Genomic DNA, 26,701 nt, shown 5'->3' with positions numbered 1-26,701 from the left:
AAGATAGATCCAGCCATGGTCGTCCTGCTGGGGTTCAATTTAGCATGCCTAGTGAGGACACACTAAATTGAGCCATCAGGGCTCAACAGTTGACCCTGGTACTCCTCATTCTCGCGAGGAGTAATGGAGGTTAATGGGAGCATTTCTCCCATCAGCCTCCCCCTGTGTGGACAGCCTGATAAATTGATTTGTCCATTTTAACTGTGTGATTGTCATGGCTGGAAATGTGCAGCCCAGAGCGCCTTTCAGGTCCAGGCGAGAGCTGCCTTCAAGTGCAGTTTGTTCTTCCCTGCTTCTTCTTCTGCTGGGGGCTGGTTTTGCCTCCTGGCTGCTGCGGGGCCTTAGTGCTCCTCCTCTTCAACAGTGCCACTCCAGCAAGCAGCCTGCACAGTGCAGTCTAACCTGCCCTGCTCTTCCAGGCATCTGCCTTGGAGAGACAGGTCCTTCCCTTTTCCGGCAGTAGGACCAGCCCAGGCAGCCCCCTCCTAGCAAAGGTGAGTGCCAGCATCCAGTCTCCCTCAGGGCCCCACATCCACAGTCAAAAATTACCTTCTCCCAGTGCACCCTACATCTCCTACTTCCACTGCCCTTCCACACCTTTCCCCACACTGTTGGGGGTGGGGCTTTTCCACTATGCTGCAAGCTGGTGGGGGGTGGGAGGCATCTTATCACTTCCAGTCTTAGGGTCCTCCATGCCGTTTCCAGCTCTCCAGCAGCTGGCTCCAGCCTTGGGGGATCCTCTACCCATAGTACCAGACCCAGGGACCCACAATTCCACCCCCACACACCAGGGCTGGCAAATTACAGAAAAACATCAGAACATTTCCACCATTCTATGAGCTTTAAAACTCAACCTTTCTAAGTGCTCTAAAATCTCAATGCTTGCTCCGATCGCTTGGAAACCTGCCTCACGGGGGTGCAGAGTAGAACTAGTGATTCATATTTTGGGTCATTTGACCAAGGGATTCCCAAGTTACACAGGCTGCTACTCAAACCTGTTTCCTTCTGTTAAATAGAGAACGAGGTACAGATGAATCACAGGCCTGGTCTATACAAGGGCAGAAGGTCCATCCCAGATATGCAATTCTAGCTATGCCGTTAGCATAGCTAGAATCAATGTATCAGGATCAACTTCCTACCCTTGTGTTTATTGGGGCTCTTGGGCTCACATTGATGAGTGACTTTTGAGGTGTGCAGACTTCTCCTTTTGTCTCAATCAGCACCAAAGGTGGGTTTGGAAGGTTAATGACTTTGCAATACTTTCCAGCAGCGTGAGCCTCCTGTGTGTCAGATCCCCTGCAGGTCACTTCATAAGGGGGTTATTGCTGGTGGGGATGTGATGTGACTGAGTATTAAAACACCTGAAGTATGGTATGTAGGCACTCAGATACCATGGGCAGAGTATGAAATCAGAGATCATTTCAGTGCATGGGCTTCACACTGGGACAACCACACATGTTCACTTTCCACTCCTGACCTGCTTCTCCCTCTGCTCTGGGAATGAGAGTTTTAAACATGGGTGCCTATGTTTAGGACCCAAAATCCACCTAAATAGACCCCCTAATGACTGCCTGACATTCAAAAGTGCCAAAACGACCAGCAACTCTCATTAACTTCCCCAGGAGCTGCTGAGTGTTTAGCACTTTTGAGAATCAGGCCACCTATTTAAGAGCCTAATTTTAAGCCTCTGTTATAAAAAAATTCTTGGGGTCATGTAAAAAACTGGAATAACGAAGTGCAGAGCAAATCTGCATAGAATGGTGAGTATCTGCTGTTTAATTAAACACAGGAAATGTTGAACCAATGGAGAACCCCTGGTAAAGAGTCTGTTGTAACCCTACAATATTTAACTCTGTGTCAATCAGCAGTGGCACTGCTGCCTCAATACTAAACATTGTATTAGACCTGGGGGTATAGTCGGTATCTCATGTAACTCCATTTTTTTCTGAATATTCCAAATGGTGCTTTCTCTTTTAATGCCCCATGATGTCTAATGTGTTTTCCTCTAATGTCTTCCTGATACAGGCACCTCAGTTAAGGTAGCAAGATCAGTATACAACATTTATCTGTTTCATGTGATAAGTTTATACGTCTGGAAGCTCTTATGAGAAAATTTAGCTTTGCTCTTTTCCTTAGTTCACACATTTTGAAATTGGGAGCACTGTACTTTCTGGCTCAGTAAAGCCGACTGTTCTGTGCTCTGTGGGAGAGGAAGGAGTGATAGTGCAGTCCTATCAGGAAATGCTGGAGGTTTGGGTTCAATAGCTGACCCTCCCTCAGGCCTCTTGTTTGACCTGGGACGAGATCCACAAGTGCTCACCTGTAAAATGGCAATATTATTTCACTCCATCACAGGAGTGTTGTGAGGGAAAGCTGATTACTGGCTGAGGAGTGCTTAGTTGCAGGACTCAAATTATGGGAATCCTGTAAATAAACTCATTTGACAGACTCCAGAACTGTAAATGCTTTATCCTGTGCTGTGTAAAGTAACAACTTTATCGAAAACAAGATTTGTGACTGTGTGAGGGGAAAGATAATGGGAATTATTTTGGCACTAAATGACCTTTTCAATGTTGTAGAAAATGTATGACCACTACTCATCTTAAGAGAGCTCACTGCCTGATTCTGAATTATTATATCACTCCCCCTCCCGCCTGAAGCATACCATGATTTATCCTGTCCATCCAAGTCTGTGTCGGAGAGATGATTTCTTTCTAAAGTTGCTGCTCTGAGGACAGGTTGCACAGAGCAAACTGAGATATCAGTCCCACCATATTTTGCAGATGTTACCGCTGGCTGGGAATCTTGTTCCTGCTGCAACTCAAAAGAGCATGATTCCATCAAGTATTAAAGATTTGCTGAAACCTATCTTACAAATTAGGGAGATGGAAAGACTAAATTCTGGTGTACAGTAAAAACACAAACTTCTATCAGTTATGTTCTTTTGCAGCATATCAGAAATATCACTGTCATTACTAATTAAAGAATGCTATGTAGATATGTTCTATTAGTATGGGATACATTTATTACAATTCCACTAGTGCCTAGCTGGTTGGCACTTGTTACAACAATAGCAACCCCTACTCATCTCTAATCTGACCAGAAGAGAGAACTTCTAAAGGGCAGATAAAATATGTTGGGTGTCACCACCTTTCTGTTCTGTTTGTGCTCAGGACTAGGGATTATCTCCCCAATCTCACTGCAAAATTCTTTCAATGGGGAACATGCACAGCTGGCCGTTTTACATTAATTCTATCACCTTATTTTTGTTCCTCTACCTAGATGTGAGGTGAGGGAAAGGAAAAAGATAAACTGACTCTCTATTTCTCTCAAAGGTCAAGACCTAAGTGTGCATAACCACAAGGGATGATAAAATGAAAAATTAGGTAGATAGATAGATAGGTAGGGTTGAAAAAAATCCTGCCGTGTACAGGCAAATGTGTCAAAATAATTAATTATGGAAAGAGTTCTGTTGGTTCTTAACTAATCCAATTCCTATAATAGATCGATATTGCCACTAGACTCCCACATCCCATCTGATCACCCTGGAGACATTCCTCCCAGTTTCCGATTGGGAGATTTAGGAAACCCCCGAAAAGTTGCCCTTCATCTCAGAGGCAAATCCAGCCCCTTCGTTCTTGGCTGCAGGAGGCCCCTGGCAAGGGAACTTGTGTAGTTAATGCAGCAGTGTTGGAGGGGGCTGGATATGAGTCCCCTGGCCTTCTGTTGCTGTTTTTGTTAGTTTAGTGGACTGTCATTTTATTTATTTGTCAGGATGCACAGAGAGCTTTTTTGTCATGTGTGCTCAAATCAAAATAAATATGTTCCTGATTCTGCCAATGACTAGCCATATAATCCTGTGCGTACCATTTAATATTTCCAACCACCAAATTGCCCAGTTGGAAAACAGATCTGATCCTTTGAGCTTGCTCCTAAGGCTTCTGTGAGAACTCATATTTGTAAATTGCTATCAAATGCTAGGATGGAATAGCTACACTAGAATCCTGAAGCACATTCCCAAACTTAGTCAAAGTTTGGATCCAGATCTTAACTTGGTAAATCAAGAACATCCTTAATAGAAACACAAAATATTTCAATGCAGGTACCTGTTTAAGAAAGAAAGAGGAACCTTAGATCCCAAAAGAAAGAAAAAGAGGACTCACTTCCAATGTCTGGCCGAAGCTTTTTGTCATATTCCCTCAGCAGCTTGTTTAATATGAGAGTTGCATCTGTGTCTTGTGTTTTTGGAGCTAATACCCATTTCTGGTTGCCTGTTACATCTTCATATTCATCCTCTTCAACCTTTCTGGAACTGTAATAACAAATCAAATGTTATGTTACAGAAATAAGAGCTGTATTTATATTGACTAACCTCAATGGGTATTTCAGAAAGTTTGAGTTCTTTATTCTGTTTCAGCTACCTAGTTTTGTAAATATTTTTTTTTATTAAAGAATGAGTTTATTTCCAGAAGGAAAAGTCTGTGTAGGGTATGCTAACAAAAATAATTACGTAACTTAGTCTACAACACAGGTTCTCACTGGAACATCTATCTGTGGATTGATGCAGGTAGCAGACTAGATCGCTTTAAAAAAGCAACCTATTAACTGACAGATAACTGTTAACTCATTGAGTAACTGATAACAGAATTCTATGTTGGGTGAACATCCTGCAGTATTGTACTGACTCCTTCAATACAACTGATTCATCTCTCGCACAGCAGGCTAATAAGAATATTAAAAATTTAGCTCTTTTAATACTTCCTGATCATTTCATCCTATTAATAAATTATTACTCTCAATGTTTTTTTTTATTTTCAGATCTTAATTCAGTGCAAAGGTTAGAATTAAGAACTTGCTTCTTGAATATAACTTCGATTATCACAAGTATAAAATATGTTGCGTGAATCTGAATCTCAGAGTCTCACCCATTCTGTTTTTATAGTTCTGCACTTTGGGCATTTCAGGATCTAAGGTTCCTCTTTCCACAAGTAGATTATCTTTGTTAGATAAGGCACTGAAATAATCTGACAACTAATAATTGCCCAGAAACTTCAGCTTGTGCCATGGGTGCTGGAATTATACAGGGATGTGGGACAGGCAGTACAGCCACATCTCCTGGCTTGAAGTGGTTTTCTTTATATACATAGTTTACTCTTGGGTTCAATGGATTGGAGCACACCCAGTATAAAAATTATTCCAGCACCACTGGCTTGTGCAACATGTAATTGCACACAGTGTTGTTTTCACATGTGAGAATCCATTTTCGTCTGTCCTGTCAATTGCTTTCTGAGTTCAGTGCCAAATGTTGACTTTAGTCTGTAAAGTATTTCATGGTTTGGGTGTCAATATTTTAGAGGCCACATCTATTTTATCTGTCACATTTGAGAACACCTGGGACACAGACTGTCATGAGGTTTTGCATATATACAATGGGAAGAAGAGTGATCTCAGTGGCCAAATGATTGTTCTGAATCTCCCATTATTTTCTACATTGTATACTGCCATTCTAATTTGCTGTTATTTTACAGTCACTTTGCAAAGTGTGAAGGTCTGCAGAAGGTGCAAAGCAGTGGAGAGTCAGATGCTGAGGCCGTATCTACACAAGAGATTTGCCCAGATTAGAACTACCTATAAAGTTACATCAGTTCATGCCTTAATGTAGACAAGACTATGGAGTCTCAAATTTCTTCTCTCTCTTTCCTTTAGTATCAACTGGTGGACCTTCTGAGGCATATTTCAAGCCTTATCTCTTTACTAAGGCTTTTTTATGAAAGGATGGGTTGAATTAAACCTAGAATTTATTTGCATTTCATCTTTGGTAGGTTCAGGAGTACTTTGGGAGTCGTGTGTAATGACAAAAACGATTAGGTGGCTGTAGCACATGACTTATGAGGAGAGGCTGAGGGATTTAGTCTTATTTAGTCTACAGCAGAGAAAAGTGAGGGGGGATTTGATAGCAGCCTTTAACTGCCTAAAGGGAGGCTCCAAAGAGGATGGGGAAAGGTCATTCTCATGAGGGACAGGATGACAGAACAAGGAGCAAAGGTCTTGAGTTGCAATGTGGGAGGTCTAGGTTAGCTATTTGGAGAAGCACTGAAATGCATTACAGAGAGAGGTGGTGGAATCTCCATCCTTAGAGGTTTTTGTGTCCTGGCTTGACAAAGCCCTGGCTGGGATGATTTTGTTGGGAGGTGGTTGGAACTGACCATCTTCCAAAGTCTCTTCTAACCCTATGATTGTATGACATTGGCTTATTATTTTATGTGCTTTAAAGTGTCTTGAATGTTTAGATTGCCTGTGATAGGCAGCACATATAAATAGAGACACATCCACAATTATCATAGTGAAAAATAAAACTTTAAAGACTATGCCATATGTAAAAGGCTATATTTTTTGCAGGGGTGGGGGTGTTCCCTGCTCACACAAAGCCTACATAGAATTATTTCCAAATGGAGCCACTAGGTGTTCTATATGTGGAAGACTTGTAGGAAGAAGCCTGAAAGATACAGAACTAAATCGGGGAGAAACATGTTATAATAATTACACCTTTTTTCCCCCGGAGAATGAGCTATACATTTCAGCTCCTGTTGTTCATTGGCATCAGTCACACTCAGTCTAAGATTTATTTTCTTTGAAATTCATGGTAAACCAAATATTTGTAATGTGACAACATTTTCAGAAGCATTGTGCAACATGCACTGTTTTTAGATGCATATTTCTTTTGTCCAACAATTAATGAACTGTAATATTGGATTAATGAAAACCAAGCATTCAGGCATTCTGTCCTGAGCTGTACCCTTGCAACTCCACAGAAGGTATCTGGTTGCATGGGAGTAAACGAGGACTGTGTTCATTCTAGCACACTGATTTTCTCTATTGGTTCACCTTTTAAATTTTAGCTTCCTTAAAGATAATAATCAACAGCAATCTCACATTTGCTAGATTTTTTAGATCTTCCTGTACCGGTAGATTGTTTCCCAGAAAGCTACATTCTGGAGGTTTGTGTTTTCATCTGGACGTTTGATAGCAACTGGGGGCTGGGAGAGTAACTGAAATATTCAGAGTAATTCATGCTAACTGCAGATTTGTGCATGATCTAAATCTTTGCAAGCACTTTTATTACCTTCCTTTATGTGCTTCTAAACCAACAGCTTCTGCTAAGCAATGAAAATGCATTGTCGAAAGTGAATGGCATAGTCCCCACTCTGAAGGAGCCACAATCATGTTCCAATACTATTAAATAGCCACAGAAAAAAAGGGACTGGTTTCTAGATTTGTTGTGAAATGGGAAGCAGAGCTGGCGCCTCTCCAAGTTCTTATAACACTCGCTTTTTTTTAACGTGAGAGAAGTCGGGACACAAAACCTTGGGGCACCTCCCCCCCCACCAGCAGCACAACAGAAGACATTTGAAATGATGTAGGGGGATGCTTTTTAACGGGTAAAAGTTGCCTGCCGCCTCATTTTAGAGCTTTTGCCATCTGCTCTGAAGAGCTGACATTAACAAACAATGAGGTAACCCTGGGACGTGGGGAGAGGGGGAGAAATCGCGCCTGTGGGCAATGAGTGCCGGATAGCGAAAGGTGGGCTAAGAAGGGGTTTCAGGAGCTCTCTCACCCCCGCTGGTTTGGTTTGCAAAGAAACCTCCTGAGCGGCCACCTAGGAGGGACTTGAGTCTTTCAGCTGGGAAATAACGATGAGTTCCATTGTGTCTAGGCGGGTGGGGGAGAACAAGCCAGCGCGTTAACTCTGCCTCTGCTTCTCCCCGTTCCCCGCGCGGCGGGGACCTGCCCCTGGTGCTCTGTTCTCGGCGGGAGGCCCACGGGAGACGCAAGGCTCTCGCAGGAAGTTAGCCGGTGAGCTCCTCGGGCCGGGCCGGGCGGTCTCCGGGAGCCTGTGAAGTGACTTCTGAGCGCGCAGGGAAGCGCCTGGAGGCGCAGCTCGCACCCCCGCCCCGCCCTGGGCTTCAGCAGAGCTTCCAGAAGGGCCCCCCGGAGGTCTCCCCCGGGGTCTGCCTTCCCGCAGCCCGCAAGCGCCGGGGGTGACCCTTCCCACGCGAAGCACCCGGGGGGGAGGCCCCGCCGCCCCGGGCTCGGCTCCAGGAGGACCAGGGCGGCCCCGCACTTCCCTGGCAGAGCCCGAGTCTGCGCCCCCTGCCCGGCGAGGAACGCGCCGCTCTCCGCGGGATTGGGGCGCTCGGGGGAGCGCGGCCCGGCCTGTGAGCGAGGGGTCCCCACCGCGCCCGGCTCCGGCCCGCCAGGGGGACCGTTCCCACAGGCTGAGCCGCCGCGCCTCGGCCTCTGCCGCTGTGCTCAAGGGAAGGGCCCCGTCCCGCCCCGCCCCGGCCGGGCTGGGGCAGGACGCGGGGCAACAACCCTGGCGTCGGGCGGGCGGGATTTCCCCGGGGCCGGGCGACCCGCGCCTGCCCCCAGCTGGAGCCCCCCGCGCCCGCTGCCCGGGGCTGGCGGCAGGCTTGGAAGAGCGACCCCCGCTGGAAGGGGGCGCCCGGCCCAGCCCCACGCCGCCCGCCCCGCAGAGGCGCCGCTCCCCGGCCATCCCCGGAGCGCCCAGGAAGGGGGAAAGTTTCTGCGGAGCCGGGGCGCGGCTGGCGGGAGATCGGCGGAGGGTCGGAGCCTCTCGCGCCTGGCACCGCCAGCCCGGGCCGGGAGCAGCGCCGCGGAGAGCCCCGGCTGCGGGGCAGGGCTCCTCTCGGGGCCGGGGGCTGCGGGGGATGAGCCGGCTGGGTGGCGGCGCCGCGCGGGCCGGGCTCGGCTCCCGCCCAGGGCAAGGGGGCGAGGGACGGGGCAGTCCCCCCACGGCGGGGCTGGGCGCAGCGCCGCAGGCAGCAGCGGGGGCCCGGCCGGGGCTGCCCCGCGCGCACTCACCAGGCTTGCAGGACGGCCAGGAGGAAGAGGAGCAGCGGCAGCTTCGCGGCCATTGTCCGAGCAGGTCCCCGGGGGCGGCCGGACGGGGCGAGGTCGCTTTCCCGGCTCCGGCCAAGCCCCCTCTGTGGCGGAGTTGCGGGCTGGATGGGGCCCGGAGCGGTCCGAGCCGGGCAGCCCAGCCCAGCCCAGCGCTCCAGCCGCCCAGTGGCAGCCCGGCCCCTGTGCCGCGGCTCTGCGTTGGCTGGCGGGAGGTGGGGGATGTAGGAGCCCCCGGGCCCCCCTCCCTGCCCAGCAGGTCCCGGGGCTGCCCCAGCGGCGGCCCTCACGGCCCAGGGGCGAGGGAGCTCCCTCCCCGGGCAGCTAAACGCCAGCCCGCCGCCGGCTCGGGTTCGCCCCGGCTGGGCGGCTGGTGCCCGGCTGGCAGCCTCCCCGCGGGCGGGCTCCCATCCTCGGCGGGTGGCTGCTGGGCGGAGGAGCCGAGCTGAGCTGCGGGTTCCCTTGCAGGCGCGGGGAGGTCTCTAGCACTCGCGACGATGAGCAGGAGCCTGAGGCGGGGAGGCTGGGATCCCCCCGCCCCCGCACAGCTGGAGCTGGAGGGGCGCGGTGCAGTCAGCCCCGGAGGAGCAGGGGCCGGGCTGGGAGCCCTCAGCCCAGCAAAGCACTGGTGCGCACCCGCGCTGCGCCCGGAGGCGCTGGCCGCCGATCCCCCAGGAGGGGTTCCCCGGACTCCGGCTCTCCCGCGCCGCGAGCAATGCGATCTCCGCCCCGGGCGCTCAGGCACGAGAAGCCGCTTTGTCGCGAGGGGCAGCGGGGACCCGAATGCTCGGTGTCCTTCCAGGGCCGTTGCCAAGTATCGTGACAGTGGTGCGTGGTTGGCTACTTCGGCTCGGGGGAGCCTGCCGCTGCCCTATGGGAGGCGCGAGGCGCGCGTTCTGGGGAAGGAAGGAAGTGTCGAAAGAGTTTATTTGTATCCCTCTCCCCCCAACAGAGAAACGCGCAATCCCGGGGACTTGCAGCTCCTGTTCACTTGGTAGCGACAGGAACCCTTCTCGGGGCAATCTCCCCCTCCCCGGCCCGGGGCTGTGCAGTGAGCAGGAGCAGGAACTGCCGCGCAGAAGGGTTGCACGTTCGCTCCTAATCGCGTGCCCAGCCTAAAGTGCGCGAAGTCCAAGTGAGTTATGCACAGCGATAACTGGAAGGTGTTATGCTCCCCATGTCCGCTGTTAGTGGAGAGGTACCGCTCCGAGGAAACCCACCGCCAGCGGGCGCTTAGCTCCCAGGGATGCACATTTCTGAGCACCCATCAATTGAGTGGACAGACTCTGCGTGAGTTCTTACGTGTGGACGGTATCTGATTGCATTGCATGTAAGCACCGGCTATGCAGCGTGTCTGTCTCCTCTCGCCAGCAGGGGAAGCCTAGCAAACTTGGGACCTGAGTTCAGAGGCCGGCTTGGGTTCCGTTTTCCGGGCTCCAAACGCCACCCTTTCGCCTGTGTCGCCCGGGGGCTTTGAAGCGCGGGTTGAAAAGAAGGGCCCCCTCGGGCGGGGCTTCGGGACGCGCGGGTGAAAGGTTTCCTGCCGGGATCGGCTTTTCCTGCGGCTAAGCGGCAGACCGCATGGCAAGGGGCTAAAACAGAGGGAGGCCGAGACATGGGATTGCAGGAGTTTCTTTAGGACCTTGGCCTAACTCGTTGGCCCGAAGCGGAGCAGATGAGAGCTTAGGTCTCGGTGGAGGGTGGCTCGCCCTTCTCCGAAGCAGCAAACACACGCATTGCATTTGCCTTCCCTCTTGCAAGGGCTCTCGGCTCAAAGCTTGTCGGGAGCTCCCAGCTGAGAGCTCCCGGCGCGGGGGGAAGAGCTGCGAGCGGCGTGGCAAACACCAGCCACGCTCTCAGCAGCGTTCAAGACGCGGGGCACTCGCCGCGCCGCAGAACCGGGCCTGGCCGCTCCGCTAAGACAACCTGCCCGGGCGTCTGCCGCAGGGCCCGCAAGTGGGGGCCCCGCGGGGAACTCGGGAGAGGTTGCTAGACCGGTGCCGCGGCGGCGAAAGGCAAGGCAAGGCTGCTGCGGCGGGCCGGGGAGTTCCCGGTGGCTTACGGGCTTGGCGGGGGTGGAGTTGGATGCGCAGGAGCGGAGCAGCCTCTCCGCTCTCTGCGGGCGAGTCCCAGCGCCTCCGCGAATTCAGCACCAGCGGGGAGGACAGCTCCCGGGGAGCCGCACCTCTCAGCGGCCGGGCCTTTCCTGGGCTGCCTCCCCGGAGGTTGGTCCCGGACAGCTCCAGGAAGACCCGGGAAACGAGGAGGCGCTCGGTGTTTGCAGGTCACCCAGCGCTCCGGCGTCCCCCTTCCCGCACGAGCCCAAGAGTTCGTGTCTGGGAGCAGCCAGCCTGATGCTCCCGCCTTCACCCAGCGGGGAAGTGTCTCCTGGAGCTAGTCCCCGCTACCGGCCCTTCTGCCCATGACAAGCAAGAACTGCTATTTGCGCGAGGCTTCCTTGGCTGCAGGAGCCTCTTGCGGCTGATTTGAGAAATACTTCTCAGCAAACCCTTGGAGAGGGGCGTGGCTTGGCTTTTCCGAGCCCAGGATAAGGTAGAAGCCTCCAGCAGCTGTCTGTCTGCGGCAAGTACTCCTGGGGCGGGGTACAGTGCGTGCAGACAGTTTTTAAAAGGAGAGGGGGACTTGCATCTACCCTGCGAGCCCTCACAGGCTGAAAGATGGCCGGTCTTAGCTTAAAACTATGGTGCTGATAACTAGTCCTCAGGGGTCGATCTTGGAGGGAAAAAAAAAACTGTAAGCAAACCACACTGGTTCCTTGGCCCCTAATGCAAACGTGGAATGTGTAATGACCCTTTGTTAGTGTGAGGAGTTAGCACAGCTTCCTTTTGTTCCATCTTGGCTCTCAGGGTGGCATGCTGGTGACTGAAGAAGGCCTGACGAAGAACTCTGTGTAACTGGAACACTGGTCTTGCCCACCAGCAGTGAGTGGCTGGTCCAGTAAAAGCTATTACCTCACTTTCCTTATGGCTCTAATGTCTGGAGGGGATTTAAATAGCTGGGCATCACCCACCCATCCCCCCAAAATAATGTTGAAACTGCCTCCTCTGTTTTCCTGCCAATAAAGCAGAGGCACCTCCTTTTGTCTTAGAATGATAGAATCATGGAAGCCTGGGGCTGGAAGGGACCTCAGGAGGTCATCGAGTCCAGCCCCCTGCTTCAAGCTGGATCAACCCTAACTATACAGAAATCTTACACAGATGCTCCTCTGGTGTCATGTACGTCCTACAGAAAAAGGCCCAGTGCCTGCCTACGAATGCAGCTTGTCCCTGTAACTAATTACTGCCTTACTTCACTCCCATTACTCCATCAGAATCCATCCATGTAGTGTCACCTAAGAAATGCTGAAGTAAGCAGTGATGAAGAGTCCCCAGTCCTTTACAATGCACAAGGCAGATATCCTTGTCCATCCTACCCACTCCCATCCCATGGTTTATTCCTTATATTGTCCCAAATTAAATTCTAAACTCCTTGATGCAGAGACTCCATCTACAGACATAAATACCCTTTAAAGTTTAGTGGGCATAGCTATGGTGGTTCTGGGTGGGATTTTTAGCAGCATAGCTGTGCCAGCCAAAGCCCCAGTGTAAAAGCATAAAAGCAGCTTTGCCTGTGTAACTGGTTTTGTTGCCTGAATTAGAATAAGCTATATAAGCAAAAGCAGTTTCATGCCAGTAGAACATGTCTACATTAGGAGTGTTTTACTGGTGTATACACTGGCAAAACCCTCTTGGTGCAGACATAGTAATCAACAAGGAGCTCAATGGGGCCCAGGTCCTGACTGATGCCTCTGGGAATTGTTATTGTATTACAAATAATAACTATGCTGCAAATCCCAGAAAGTTCTTCTATTGCATTAAAATACACACGTGTGTTGATCATTTATTGTTCCTTTGTAGCAGCCTAAACAGATGCTACAGAAGAAAGCAGGAACCCCTCTAGCTCATCTCAACTGTACTCTGGGGGTCTGGGCTGAAGAAAAATCCCTTCCTGGTAAGCCCAAATGATTACCTTGCAACCTGAAGCAAGTTCAGTCCACGTGTAGTGCTACAAGGGCCATACCTTATCATCAGATCAGCAAACCCTTTCAAAATTCCTCCCTGGTTAACAGAATGGCCTTCTGTGGTAATGAATTCCAGAACTCAAATGTAACTTCCTAATGTTGTATTACCCACCCATCATTCTCAGCCGATTGCACGCACACATCTCCTTATTTCTGTAATAGAGAAAAGAGAGGCCTGATCCAACACCAATGAACATTTACGTGAGTCTCTCCACTACTGGATTTTGGATCAGGACCAAAAGAAATAATGAGTATTTTTATTCCACCACTTGCCCTCTTCCTTCCACATTTAACTACACTCATTGCCTTCTGTGGCCCTATTTTGGGCCTCCGTTGTTTCCATTTCACAGACAGGAACCTGAGGCATAGAGAGACTTGTTCGGAGATAACAGAGGAATGGTCCACACCCTTTTCAGGGGCACTTCCCCCCCTTGCTCCTGTTTTCTCACTGCCCAAGGTGGGGCTGAGGCCCCTCAGGCAGACACGGAGGGGGTAAAGGGCTGCTGCTCTGGTCATTTTGACAGTCAAGACCAGAAATGGTGCTACAACCATTGGTCGAGGCTGGGGGTGGGGAAGGGGTGTGTCCAAGGCTAAGACTTGGACTCGGACCAGGGTGAGACTGGGTGTGGAGCCATAGCCAGGCTGCAGTCAGGTCCTGTGCTGGGAAAGGGCTGGAGTTGAGCTGGGTGATGCTCCTTTGTCAGGCTGACCTGGGGCCTGTTGCGTTTCCCCAAACATTACTCCATGCACCCCAGAGGGCAGTGCACCCCACAATCTGGGGATCTCTGTGATGAAAGCTGTTCAGGGAAGATGAAGCAACAGCACCCCACTCTTGTGAGCACCTAGCTTGTGTTCTAGCCTGTGGACCACGCCTCCGGCACAGCCAAGCCACATATATGAAAAGTTTGATCTTTTTTTCCCCCAAAGTGTGTTATCTTAAAGCTGCCCAAAGTGTAAGTTTCACCTGTCATTGCTCTATCCAATATGCACAAATCCATCTGGGGATTCTTGTAATTCTTTAAACTTTCACCTGATTGAAACAAATGGCTTAGCAGCATCCACAAACCTTACACAATTTGTTTGTATTTTTTGTTTAGTCGCTAGAGATTAAACATGACTCTGAGCAGTTCCTTTTAATTCCTCTTTCTGCTGTGGTGGGGCTATTACTGATTTTGTCCTTGTGTGTGTTCATTTTTCAATTTACAAGATTTTGTCCTCTGGGCCAAAGATATCTCCTCCCCCACTCTCTCCAGCATTCTAACACTAAATGCTGCTTTCCTTTCTCTAGAAGTAGATCCTCTTTAAAGCACAGAGAGGGGAGGGGAATGTAACCCACCCCCACCCATGTGTAGCATTTACATATCAAACATCTGAAAAAAGCTGTACTATCAAGAAACCAGACAAGGCGATGAGTCTTGCAAGTATTTGATCAATTGAGCAAGGACATGCATGTTATTAGTTCCATCAAGTTCAAGTTCAAGGAGACTACACATCTGAGGAAATGTACTCGGAGAAGTAGGTATTTGCACTGAATTCAGGTATGAAACCCCTAAAGTATAGGTGAGCAATTGTGAGCAGTTCAGGACAGCATGATTTAAAAATCATTATTTTTTACCAAAATATCAATCAGGGACTCTTTTTATAACATACAATTTAACAAACCAAAATGAAATGACCTCTTTGGACTCCACTTACTCCTGCTCAGGAGTAACCCACATAAAGAAGAGGAACCACTGTAGTTTCCACTCACTGAATAGCCTAATCAATCTTCCATTCCCTCTGAGCAAAGATGTAGTGGAGCAACCCCATGAGAAATGTTGGACACTAGAGGAGAGACTGCATGAGACCACACTGACAGAAATATGGAGGAGTAAGAATTGGGGCAATTCCACCTCTCCCCTCCCCTCTGCTTGCATCCATGCGTTGAAAGAAAGAGGACACACCTTATGTCAGGGATCCTTTAAATGCATGGCATATGTAGGACACAAGGGCCAGCCACAGAAACGATCTTATCTTTCCAATTAAGGTACTGCAGAATACACAGCAGAATAGGGACATTGAATCTTGGTCTTCCGGGCAAACACCCTAGCCACTGGACTATCTTCTTCACTACTGTTTTTTTCTGATAGCTTCCACTCAGCACTTTGGCTCTGCTGGCATTTGCTGACCTAGGGAGAGCACCGTTCTTGTAGCTGCCACTGGAATATCTCTCAAGAGATTCTCCTCCAACATGGATGGGAGAGCAGCAACATTTATTACACCTTTCACTGATAATGTGCTGCTTCCTTTCTAAAGTTTTCAGGAAGTTGAAATGGAGGAGACAGGAGGAAGAAGCCAGAGAACACCCCCGCCCCGCACACACACTTCTTCAGCCATTGGCCTGTCTCTTACCTCTTGATGGAGCAGAATCTTTGGAAAGGACTTGTCCAATAGTGATAGGAAAGGGTGAGCGGCCTGCAGTACCTATTGGGCACAGGTTCCCCCAAATGCATAGATTCAGAGTGGACTCTGGGACTGATAATGCAAATATTGACACATCCTGAGTAACTATATTTACATATTGAACACCATGCCTGGGAGGTGACCTGACTTGTGTGTGTTTGTTGGGTTAAGGCCTTATTTGGCTTCAACTGGAAAATTCAATATAAGACAGTTTTCTCAAACCAATAAGTCAGACATGGATGACATTTTGCAACCAAGTACTGAATGATCTTTTTTTTTTATTTAAACATTAAGATTAAATTACAAAAGCTACTGGAGCAATGGAGCAGTCATGCCAGACTTTTAAGAAAAAAGTTGAAAACTCAAATTACACTTTCTCATTCACTGTTGAAGCAAAGCACACTGGCAACAGCAAGGAAGTTATAAAAAAGTTTCTGGCACAGACCAAATTGCCTGCTTTGTCTCTGAAAGCCCTCACAGTCACCATATGTAGCTTTTTTTTCTCACTCTTTGTGTTGGCTGTTATGTTTTTCTTGTTATTGGGAATAAGAAATAATCTTTATTTCGGAGGCATCTGTTCATACATTATCTTCGATGGAAGATGCTGTCCAAATTCTGATTATGTTACCCCAAATGTAAGTGCATATTAAGGACATTAATCTTTTATCTGCACGATATGTTCTTAGCTATTTTAAGATAATATCGTGCAATGCATGCCTAACATCTGCAATAAACAATTAGAAATACCACAGAAAACAGTAGTTGGAGAGTGAAAAAACTGACTCTCTATCCCAAGGATAAGATTCTACAACCTGAGTAGCACCTTGCCCCACAAGCAGTCCCACAAAAATTGCGCCCCAGAGTCTCAGGTGGTGTAAATCAGCAAAGATCCATTGAGGACTAGGTACTGTATCAATCTCCACTTGCTGAGAATCTGGAGTGAAGGGATTATCTGTGGAAGAAGCAACAGGGCCGACACCCACCGCAGGCCTGGGCACAAGGTAGGAGGTGGGCCCATCTCGCCTCCCCCCGGAAGGGGCATGACCAAGACTCCCTCAGAGCTATGTGCACTGCACTGCCGCAGTGTTTCGAAGGGGCTAGGAGCTCAGGTTGCCACTGCTGCTACTTTGGGGAGTGGGGTGCTATTTGGAGAGAGTAAAGGTGGTAGAATGGGACCCTATATGAAAACTATGATATTTACAACCTGCATTATTCCACAGTACTCTATCAGATGACAATAATGCAGAATTTCTGTAAAATACAGGTTATGCCTAGGTAAATATGACCATACATTGGACATATAAAACCATAAGATATGTAATACACTTGAACAGTTAAAAATATAACTCATTTTATTTATAAACTACCGCTGCAAGATACCACGCAGCACAGAAGCCATATTCAGTGCCTGCTCTTCTGTTCTGCTGAAAAGATCTGGCTATCATTGTTAATGTCACAGTCTCTGAAACATCTGAGGTTACATGTAGAAACAATCAAGGCAATATTATTTGTACATATTATTAAACATGCAAAAACTTCCTGAAGAATATTGCCCAAGAATAGAAAGTCTTCTGGCCTTAATATTCTTCGTGGTAGCATTTGCTATTAGTATGGCTCACATGTGGGTTGGGAGTCCTTCAGTTTATTTTGGAGAAGTAGTATCTTTAATAACAGGTTCCCTATTCAAATACGTGGCCCAATAGACTAAGTTAAAAGTTCCAAACAACACTGGAAAAACTATTCGGGACATTTTGTCAATCTTACTGATGCTGTTATATGTCTTTTTGCTTTCAGCTGGTTTTTCTTCAGCAGACTTCACTGTGACAGTCGCAGAACCTGAGATGACTGATGGGGTGGAGTCCTTTGGTATGCTTGGCGTAGGGGTTGTCTTTCCAGCACTGTAAGCATTGACTGATTTACTTCCTCGTAATTCACGCTCTTTTCTCTGTAACACAAATAAGGGAACGCCATTTAATGTAGACAACAGGTGAGAAGTTCTCAGGGACTAAACAAAAAGGTCGGCTTAGTAGTCAGTCATGCAAACTGTTCATCAGTTGCCCCCATTTTAAATCCCCACAAACTCTTTATGTCCTGATCTTGCAGCCTATGCTGAGAGCAACCTTCCACTGACATCAGTGAGCAGCAAGCCTGCCAACAGCGGGTGGGGGAAAAGGGTCAGTTGGCCCCAGGCCAGCAGTTCAAAGGGGTCCGAAGCTCCAGCCACCCTTGCTGCTACTTTGGCAGTGGCAGCAGCCGGAACTCCAGGTCCCTTTGAAGTGCTGTGGTAGCACTGCCCCAGCTGTGTGTGGCTGTGAAGGAATGTGAGGAGGGGCAGCACTGAGGTCTGGGTGGTGCTGAGAGCTGACTGCTCTTGGCCCTGCCTCTTCCACTCTTGGCTATGCCCCTTCCTGGGCACGGAGCCAGGCCCCTCCCATGTTGTCTCAGGACCTGATGCAGCTGTTGGCACCACTGGTGAACAAGGACTGCAGGACCAGGTCCCAGATTTGCATGTAAATTAGCAGAATCTTTATCAATACACTCCTTGCCTAAGTCAGTGCTGAATTTGTGTTAGAGCTTGCCAGGTCTGAGCCCCAGTGCTTGTAGGCTTAGCAGTTCAGTTAGCCCCAGCACTTCCGGGCTTGCCCTGGCAGTCAGAATATTGGTTGAGCCCTGGAACCTAATTGCTTGATTCCTGGCATCTCTTGCATTACAATTTATGCAATACTCTGGGTCTGCACAAGTGAATGTAAAATCCAGTTACCAAATGACTCACATCACATCACCAACTAGAGGAAACAACATGGGAAAAGGCCTAGTGTCTCTTGTAAACTTTTGTCTTGGCATTCAGTTATTTCACAGGGGATTCATGTAGGGTGTAATGACTGCAAGTATGAGGTTTCTTTATGAGAACATTCAATAAAAACTCATTAAAATAGCCCTTATTACCAAAAATAGCCAGCAAAGTACTCAGTAAAGTCCCGACACTGAAAATACTTATATATGCAACTTTCACATGGGAGCAGTTTCAGTGAAGTTGATCAGATAACTCATGTGAATACAATTATGCAAGTAAGAATTAAATAGTCTTCATGTTTGCACACAGGGCCTAAATTTGTAATAATACTGGATACCTTGCAGTTCAAATGTTCATGATTTCATAGTGTATTTTTGTTTGTATCACATTTATGGTGACTGTTATGGGATCCTGATTCACTTAACTCAATGCAACCTTTCCTATTGGTTTCAATAATATGAGGAATGGACTGTCTATAGTCATTTTGTGCACCATACTTATTTAAATCCTTAATTTCAGTGAACAAAATCCATAGTAATTAGAGCTATTAAAGCTATAATTGACTTTTTGTTTTAGTGTCTGAACTGAGGGGAAAAAATAGTTTCAGGCTGATGTGAAAAAGTCCATTAGATACTACAGATTAAGCTTCCCTGGTCTGGCACCCTTGTGACCTGACCGGTCCCAAACCAGGGAATCTGGCAGATCAGGGTAGGTCAGTGCAATCCCACTGTGGCCGCTGACTGCAGCCACTGCTCTGGTGGTAGCAGAGGAGCAAGCACTGACCAAGTAGGGACTGCGTGAGGGTGTGTTTGGTGGATGACATAGGGTGGCTGCTGAGTCCCATGGCGTGGGGACCAGGAGCATAGCCCCATGGGAGTGCACTAAGTCCTGCAGCTGCTGGGCTGCTCTCCCAGCCCTAGCTGCTGGCTATGTGGCTGCACTGCTAGCCCCTGACTGTGGGGCTCTGCATCTGCACTGACCTTCCCCTGAGCATCCCCCGTCCTTGCTCCTTCCCCTTGCTCCCTTGCTCTCTCCCTCCTTATGCTTGAGCACCACAAATGCTCTTGGCAGAGGGTGTGTGTGTGAGGGAGGAGTTGCTGAGTGTGGGGCCTGGGTTTCTCCATGTGTGCTCCAGCCTGGGAGCCCCCAGGGGAATCCTGGATCACTGATGGTGGCAGACTATGAAAGTTCGGACCATAGAGATTGAATCTGTCTCAGTGAAAGAAAAAACTGTCTGGCATTTTTAACCTGATTTTTTTAAAAAATAAGCAAATGTTGAAATGAAACATGGTTTCCAAGTAAAAATATTGCCATGCTTGAGATGAAGACATAGAAACAAAGGAATTTGATTTTTTTCAGCTGAAACTGTTTGCCAAATTCAGAATAACTTTTGTGAATAATGTTGGTCAACTTTTGAATTTTCAGTGAACGAATTTGTCTCAAAAGTGTGATCCCACTCAAGCAGTAGCATACATTTAATTCCCTCAAAGTCAGGCTTCCAAACACAGATCATTTCACATGCATGGTGGAGATCAGTGTTCCCTATTCTATCCCTCATCATCGGCATTAAAAAAAAGGTTCCGCATGCCCAGCAGGTTATTGTCTGAAAGTCAGTGACAGTGTGACGTATGTGAATTAAATACATTTTTTTGTAGAGCAGCTGCAAATTGTACATTCAGTTACTTGTGCTGTGCAAGGTGATTGAATCTTATTCTAGTGAGGCAAAGAGTATAAATTAAGAACCTTGATTTTTGCAGCTTCCAAAGCTTTTTTGCCATCCCATGCCCAGCTTCTCTTTGTAAAGTAATTGACTGTGGCAAATTCAATCAATGCAGAAAATACAAAGGCATAACACACAGCTATAAACCAGTCCATTGCAGTCGCGTAGGCCACTTTTGGCAAAGAGTTGCGGGCACTGATACTTAAGGTTGTCATGGTAAGGACTGTCGTTACTCCTTTAAAAAGAAAAAAAAATAAGTTTAGGTTAGTGAGTGAGACTTGGAATATTGTATGACTTAGTCCCTGGTACCTAAGCACCCCCAAGGAAATAACTTTCTTGATAGCATTTTAGAAGTCCATGGTACTTTGATTACCAATGGATAAACATGGTTTCTACCCTGAGGAATTCATTTTTTACTTCTGGGGTACTCAGTTTATCTTTAATTTCTACATATTTAAAGAACATTTTAAAAATTATTTCCCAAAGGTTAATGGTGTAAACCACAATCTTATATATTTAATTCATTAACTTTGTTGTACAGTGTGTTTATAGCAGCCCTCGTTTATATAGAAAGATGCCTCAACATCTGCTATTTTTGTACTGAAGCATTAATGTAATCTTTGAGCTTCCTATTACTCGCAGTGAAATGTTTGTGTAAAGATCCATGCAAATCCTATAATCTTTTTTTCTTCTGGATTCTAGCCAATACACAGCATGAACTTTGCAGAAGAACCTAACAGTTCAGATGATCATAGATAGTAAAGAGAAACCTGGAAGTCACCTGCCTATAGAGGAGCTTATAAACCAAACTAATTAGCAGTAATTGTCGTAATAAGGCAGGGTTTCAATATTTATCTCACCATTCAGAGATAAAAATACCCAGCATAAATTATTTTCAGTTATACTTTTCCAATACTTGTAGGTATCTCATCTGGCTGCTGCTGAAGTTAGTGACAAAATGGTTGCAGAATCCATTTAGAGAAAATCCACCTTCTACTTTATACTCCAAAGAATAAATTCTATTATCAGTGACATTTGTAAATCCAGGAATTCTACAGATATCACTGGATTTTAAAAGGTGCTCTAGAGGGGAATTACCTCTTCAGTCTCATGGTGGGTATTTTCTGAATTGTCCTGGGCCATATGATACCACTACTTTTATAGCAAAATGATCAACTGATGTCAGGGGAGAGTTCTGTATAAACAGTTGCAAGAATTGGCTCCCTGATATCAGTGGAAAAATATCTTTTGTACGAGACCGATTTTTCTGATCATCCCTTTCCCCCCATCAGTCTTGGGTGTTCACTTGCTTCTTACAAGCAATTTCCTAGAGATAATTCAAGTCATTCAGTGATCTCAGAAGGATTTTATGCATTATATATATTCTGTAATATGCATACAGTTTATAACTGGTTAATTAGATTAATCTGTACTGATGATATAGCCCAATTATCATCAGTACAAATTAATTGCCACTAATTAACCTTTGTAATGATTCATCTAGATCAGCACCTTGAATCACAGAGACACTTAAACTTTTCAAGATAAATTAGTTTTTTTTTTCATTGGTGTGTCTAGAGTATGTGTATTAACCCCATCCCCATAAACGATGATAATACCTACTAGGTTCTTTTGAACTAAATCACCTGCTATTTTTACCTGATTGAAAAAGTAAAAACACACAGATTTGATTTCTTCTTCCCTCACCACTCCTCATTTAATTCGTGTGGAATTTTTATCAGAATTGAAACATAGGACTTGGAAACATGATAGGGAGAGGACCTAAGTTTTAAATTAGTTCAGAATGAGGGGAAAACAGAAATTACCTGGAGCAGAAATAGGTCATAATAAATTAATATTTCCTAACACAAAGCCACCCCTTTGATTAAGGCAATCTGTTCATAATGACCATAAAGAAGTGAAATACTCACCAAAGACAGTTCTAGCAGGGACAGACTCTCTGTTTAGCCAAAAGGACACTTGTGATAAGATCACGGTCATAACACATGGAAGGTATGTCTGGATGACAAAATAACCAATTTTTCTTTTCAGGTGAAAATGTGCTGTCATAATAGTGTATTCACCTAAAAGGAGAAAAACGCAATGGGGGGTGAAAAGTCAGATGATGACCAAAACTGATCCTGCTGATTTTTGTGCCCAAATCCTCAAATTTCACCACCTTCTCAAAAAACACACTCAGCCATTTCCACTGCACCAAAATGTCTGGTCTTCCATGAAGCTTAGTTCTGGCAATCCAGGAAGAAAAAAAAAAAACAATTTGGAATATACATCCTGCTGATGTTTATGCTCATGCCTTCCAGAGTGACACTACATTTTTATACAAAACAACGAACTACTCCAACTTCAGTAAAAAGTTTCAGAACCTGGCATGTCTTAATGCCCCAAGACTGAAGAAATTTCTGTTCGTGACAGGAATTCTGGTAGCTCTGACCAATATTTGAGTCATGAGCCGTGTCTATACGTGCATGCTACTTCGAAGTAGCAGCACTAACTTCGAAATAGCGCCTGTCACGGCTACATGCGTCGGGTGCTATTTCGAAGTTAACTTCGACGTTAGGCGGCGAGACGTCGAAGTCGCTAACCCCATGAGGGGATAGGAATAGCGCCCTACTTCAACGTTGAACGTCGAAGTAGGGACCATGTAGTCGTTGCACGTCACGCAACGTCAAAATTGCGGGGTCCTCCGTGGCGGCCATCAGCTGAGGGGTTGAGAGATGCCCTCTCCAGCCCCTCAGCTCAATGGTGGCCGCGTGGAGCGGCCCCTTAAAGGTCCCCTCCCGCTCCCTTCCTGTGCAGGAAGCTGAGGGAACGTGCAGGCAGCAGCCCAGACACACGGCCGGCCTGCACGTCTCTCAGCCACCCAGAACAGGGCCAGCACCTGCCATGGCTGCCCGGCAGCCCCCCCAGCGCCCCCAGGGGACCCCCCCTAAGGGGAGCCAGGGCTCACAGCCCAGCCAGGCGGGCAGCCAGGCTGGCAAGTGGCAGCGGGGCCCCTCCTGGATGGAGGCCGAGCTGAGGGACCTGCTGGGGCTCTGGAGCGAGGAGGAGGTGCTCCAGGTAATGGGGAGCAAGAGGCGGAAAGCGAATGCGTTCGCTCGGCTGGCCGATGGCCTGGCTGCCCGGGGTCACCCTGCCCGCACTCCTGATCATGTCAGGAGTAAGGTGAAGGAGCTGCGGCAGGGTTACTCCCGGGCCCGGGATGCGGCCGGCCGATCTGGGGCCGCCCCCGTCACTTGCCCCTTTTACAGGGAGCTCAGGGACATCCTGGGCCCCCGGCACACCTCATCCCCTCTGGCCACCCTTGATACTTCGGCCGACGAGCCCCAGCAGGCCCTGCAGCCGGAGTCCACCCCGGAGGTAAGCCCCGCACCCTGGGGGCCCCCCCTGGAGCCCACCCCCGGGACATCGCGGCAGGAGGAGGAGGAGGAGGAGGAGGGGGGCTCCTCCTCCGCAGAATCCGGGCTGCAGATCCTCCTCCTGCCATCCCGGAGCAGCAGCAGGGCCTCCGCCCCCCGGGGATCTCCGGACCGTGGGAGTGGACCGACAGGTAGGTACCCCCCTCTGGTGGACACCCCTGGGCTTGAGGGGCGGGGGGTAATAGATATGTGTCCAGGGCCCCCCACATGCTCACATGGCCATGGCCCCAAGGACAGCAGGGCCATGTCCCTCACAGCAGTGCATCAGCCCCTGCCCCCCCACCCCGCATGACAGTGCCATGCCCCATCCCTGGGGCAGGGGGGAGCGGAACCTCGAGGGGCCCCCGGGAGGAGGGGGTGGGACACCCCGCAGCAGCAGCAGCAGCAACAGCAGCAGCAGCAGCAGCAGCATGTGATGGAGTGGGGGGAGTGCAAAAGGGAGACTCAGGCTAGATATGAGCAACAAGAGCCGAATAGCTCCCAGGGGCAAAGGATGATCCTGGGGCTACAGCTGGCAGGTGACACCTCTGCCCTGAACAAAGAGGAGGGAGGAGCCGAGCTGGCTTGGAATTGGGGAGGGAGGGCGGGGGCCACAGGTAGAGGCTAGGGGAAGGGAGAGCTGGAAGGCAGCCAGCCTGAGGAGGGGGAAAGCTGCATCCCAGAGGGGCACCCCTTGGGGTCTTCTCCCCAGGACGGGTTGCAAGGACTGTCACTTCTGACAGCTGGTGCTGTCACTCCTGGGAGAAACTGGGCATCTGTGGCCTAAGAAACCTCTCCTGTCAGACCCTGCGGAGTGAAGTGAGAGTCGCTCCCACCAGGGGACGGGGTGCAGTGCAGGGGGACCCCTGAACCCCATCCATCACAGCAGCATCTCCCGGGGACAGGGATGGGGAACCTGCAGCACAGGGCTGGGGGGACAAAGGCCACGGCTCGGGGCCCACACTAACGCCTGTCTCCATTCTTCTTCCCCCCCTCCTCTCCTGTGTCCCGCACCTGCACCATTGGAAGGACCGGAAGAGAGCGCCGGCGAGGCATCAGTGGTCCCGGAGAGCCCTCCGGGGCCATCGCTCCAGGCAAGCCCCTCGGCCGAGGACCGACTGGCCCCATGGCGGGCTAGACGGCGGACCCCGCGCCACCACCAGCCGACGGCGACGGACCCCCAGCTGCTGGCCATCCACCGTCGGCAGCTGGAGGTCGTGGAGCAGCACCTGCAGCTGCAGGAGCGGGCGCTGGCCTGGCGCCAAGAGGCATGGGGGGCCTACATGGAGACTTTCAACCGCCTGGTGGAATACCTGGCCCCCCATGCCGCGCCGTCCGCCGCAGCGCCCGACGTGCCTGCTCCACCCGCCGCACCACCAGCTGCTCCGCCTGTCGCCGTCCCGTCCGCCGTCGCCCCACCACCCACCGCCGAGGGCCGGAGCGCCGAGGGAACCCTGGAGCCAGCTGAGACTCGCCGGGCATATCTTCCGGTCCAGCCCGCCCCCAGCCAGCCCCGGACAGGGCTGCGGCTGCGGCGGGGCTCCCAGCCGCCCACGCCCAGTGCCAGACTTTTGGGGCGAGGGGCCCGGGACATGGCCACCCCCCTTGTATATAGTTGGGACTTATTATTTTGTGCCCCCCGTTTGCCCTGTCCCCCCTATGTAAATAGTTCTCCCCTTTACCCTCCCTGGTTTTCTTTTTATTACTGAGCACACTTTTTTATTACTATTGTTTTATTTGTACATATTACTTTGGTTCCACACATGTTGCATATAGTTTGTTCTTGTTTTATATTTATAGTTAAAAAAAAAGTTCTAAAAGAAAAAGCAGTTTAAGTTCAGCCACAAGTGCGTGCTGTCATTTGTCCAGGAAAAGTGGGAGAGGGGTGCGGTTGGGTGCTCCATGGTGTGGGCATTGGGGCAGGGAGTGTGGTGGAGGAAGGGGCGGGCAGTGGGGGGCCTGGCAGAGTTCACCCTGCGGCCTCATCATCGAAGTGCCTCCCGGACCCGGGTCCCTTCAGGGTCCACCTGCCGACTGGGGGCAGCGGGTGGCTGCACGTCGGCCCTGCCGGCCTCCACAGCCCAGCCCTGGAAAAAGGCCTCCCCCTTGCTCTCCACCAAATTGTGCAGGGTGCAGCAGGCACCCACAATCAGGGGGATGTTGTTGGGGCCCGCATCCAGGCGGGTCAGGAGACATCTCCAGCGTCCCTTCAGGTGGCCAAATGAGTGCTCCACCACCTGGCGCGCGTGGTTCAGGCGCTGGTTGAAGCGCTCCTGGCTAGCGGAGAGATGGCCCGTGTACGGGTGCATGAGCCAGGGCCGGAGGGGGTATGCCACATCTGCGATGATGCAGAGGGGCATGGTGGTGTCCCCCAGAGGGATCTCCCGCTGGGGGATGTAGGTCCCCGCCTCCAGCCGGCGGCACAGGCCCGAGTTCCGGAAAACCCGGGCGTCGTGGGTGCTGCCAGGCCAGCCCACGTAAATGTCCAGGAAACGTCCCCGGCTGTCCACCAAGGCCTGGAGGACCACAGAATGGTAGCCCTTGCGATTCATGTAGCGTCCTCCAATGTGATGCGGGGCGCGGATGGGGATGTGAGTCCCATCCAGAGCCCCGAAGCAATTGGGGAAGCCCAGGGTGGCAAAGGCCGCGATGGTGGCATCTGGGTCCCCCAGCCTCACGAGCCTGTGCAGGAGCATGGCATTGATGGCACGCACAACCTGCAGGGAAAGCACATGGGACAGCACCAATGAGGGGTGAGCAGGGTGTGCGTGGCCCTGCCCTGGCCTCCCCTCCCCTCCCCTGCCCTCCTCTGCCCGGGCCCCCCTCCCCTGCCCTGCCCTCCCCCCGTGGGTTCTCTTACCTCCATGAGGACAGCCCCAAGGGTGGCCTTGCCGACACCAAACTGCTGCCCCACAGATCGGTAGCTGTCGGGAGTGGCCAGCTTCCAGACAGCGATGCCGACCCGTTTCTCCACTGTGAGGGCACGCCGCATGGCGGTGTCCTGGTACCTGAGTGCGGGGGTGAGCCACTGGCACAGCTCCATAAATGTCTGCCAGCTCATCCTGAAGTTCCTGAGCCAGCGGTCGTCGTCCCACTCCCCAAGCACCAGCCGCTCCCACCAGTCGGTGCTGGTGGGGTAGCTCCACAGCCGCCGGCGTGTGAGGCGGGGGTGGGGGCAGGGTGCTGCAGGGTTGGGGGTTGAGCCCTGCTGCCCTGGGAGCAGCTCCTCCTCCGGTGTAGCAAGGAGGTGCTCAGCTGCCTCCCGCATGGCATGGAGCAGGGCAAGCCCTGCTCCTGCCGGGAGGGCTGGGTGGACCTCTGGCTGCTGC

The 26,701-nt window shown here is 50.0% G+C and overlaps 2 protein-coding genes across 4 annotated transcripts in view; both read right to left on the bottom strand.

Moving 5' to 3' along the window:
• Nucleotides 1-8,936, bottom strand: part of GABRG3 (gamma-aminobutyric acid type A receptor subunit gamma3) — a 579,476-nt gene extending 570,540 nt beyond the window's left edge. For all 3 annotated transcript variants that reach the window (XM_074983291.1, XM_074983292.1, XM_074983290.1), the window contains exons 1-2: nucleotides 8,884-8,936; nucleotides 4,164-4,312 (exon numbers count right to left, since the gene is read on the bottom strand). In XM_074983291.1, the coding sequence (XP_074839392.1) occupies nucleotides 4,164-4,312; nucleotides 8,884-8,936 (202 nt within the window). The remainder of the gene's footprint in view (nucleotides 1-4,163; nucleotides 4,313-8,883) is intronic.
• An 8,148-nt stretch (nucleotides 8,937-17,084) lies between these two features.
• GABRA5 (gamma-aminobutyric acid type A receptor subunit alpha5) overlaps nucleotides 17,085-26,701 on the bottom strand; it is a 98,643-nt gene continuing 89,026 nt past the window's right edge. The window contains exons 7-9 of the mRNA XM_074983289.1: nucleotides 21,888-22,040; nucleotides 19,980-20,191; nucleotides 17,085-17,387 (exon numbers count right to left, since the gene is read on the bottom strand). Coding sequence (XP_074839390.1) covers nucleotides 17,085-17,387; nucleotides 19,980-20,191; nucleotides 21,888-22,040 — 668 coding nt within the window. The remainder of the gene's footprint in view (nucleotides 17,388-19,979; nucleotides 20,192-21,887; nucleotides 22,041-26,701) is intronic.

The sequence above is a fragment of the Carettochelys insculpta genome, chromosome 1 (assembly GCF_033958435.1).
Source record: "Carettochelys insculpta isolate YL-2023 chromosome 1, ASM3395843v1, whole genome shotgun sequence".
NCBI lineage: Eukaryota > Metazoa > Chordata > Testudines > Carettochelyidae > Carettochelys > Carettochelys insculpta.
Note: the sequence above shows the minus strand (reverse complement) of the source record. Positions and strands in the feature narration are given on the sequence as shown.